The 980-nt window shown below is 35.7% G+C and overlaps 1 protein-coding gene across 1 annotated transcript; it reads left to right on the forward strand.

Moving 5' to 3' along the window:
- Positions 1 to 2: 2 nt before the first annotated feature.
- On the forward strand, positions 3 to 571 carry LOC128247008 (zinc finger protein 22-like; the record flags this gene model as incomplete). Its single annotated transcript, XM_052977484.1, has 1 exon — positions 3 to 571. A coding segment is annotated over one exon (327 nt), but the record flags the coding sequence as incomplete, so codon positions are not given.
- Between the last annotated feature and the right edge of the window lie 409 nt (positions 572 to 980).

Genomic DNA, 980 nt, shown 5'->3' on the forward strand with positions numbered 1-980 from the left:
AATGTGATATCTGTGGTAAATCGTTCACTGTAAGTAGTGACATAATTAGGCACAAACGTATTCATACAGGAGAGAAGCCATATCACTGTGACATTTGTGGTAAATCTTTCTCTGTAAGTTGTCACTTAGTTGAACATAAACGTATTCATACAGGAGAGAAGCCATATCACTGTGATATCTGCAGTAAATCATTCTCTGTAAATAGTGCCTTAACTAAACACAAACGTATTCATACAGGAGAGAAGCCATACTTGTGTGATATCTGTGGTAAATCATTCTCCCGGAGCAGCAACTTAAATACGCATGTACGTATTCATAAAGAAATGTAACTGCATCCATGTTAAAATTCATAAATATTTTAAGCTTCACCTAAACTGGGGGTTGCCCGGTGTGTTTTAGTCACAGCAATAACTAATCCACTTGTGGATCACTTCTTTTGGCCGTCATTTACAGCCTCCCAATATTATATTTTATCTCTCCTCAACTATATCTACATTAGTGAGATATTGAAACAAATATTGTTATGTTTTGGTGGAGTCATAATTAATAAAATCTATAAACACACTGGCCAGTTGTAGTTTGTCTATATTTCATATCATTTTTTAAATTCTGTTTTGAAAACACTTGTGACCCAATCTACAGTTATTCAATGCAAGTTATGGACACAAGAGGAATCTGATTCTAAAAAAGGGAAGATGTTGTGGAAGGATTCCGACCATCCACCGAGTGACTAAAGGTAGACTGACTCATTGTTATAAAACAAAACAATGTGAGCGATTAGCAGTTCAGGTTGGTAAGCAGTTCACTGTGAGGCGTGATTGAAAGCGTTGGCTCTCGTGTAATAGCAGTGTGTCGTTTCTTCCTCATTGTTTCGTTAAATTATATATCCATCATACAAGGATATAAAAGGAAGCAAAACTTCAACTCAATGATGTTAGAGTTTATGAAGCAAAGACCAAAGTTTTAATAAGCAGGGAAAC

This window comes from Octopus bimaculoides, chromosome 28, assembly GCF_001194135.2.
Source record: "Octopus bimaculoides isolate UCB-OBI-ISO-001 chromosome 28, ASM119413v2, whole genome shotgun sequence".
NCBI lineage: Eukaryota > Metazoa > Mollusca > Cephalopoda > Octopoda > Octopodidae > Octopus > Octopus bimaculoides.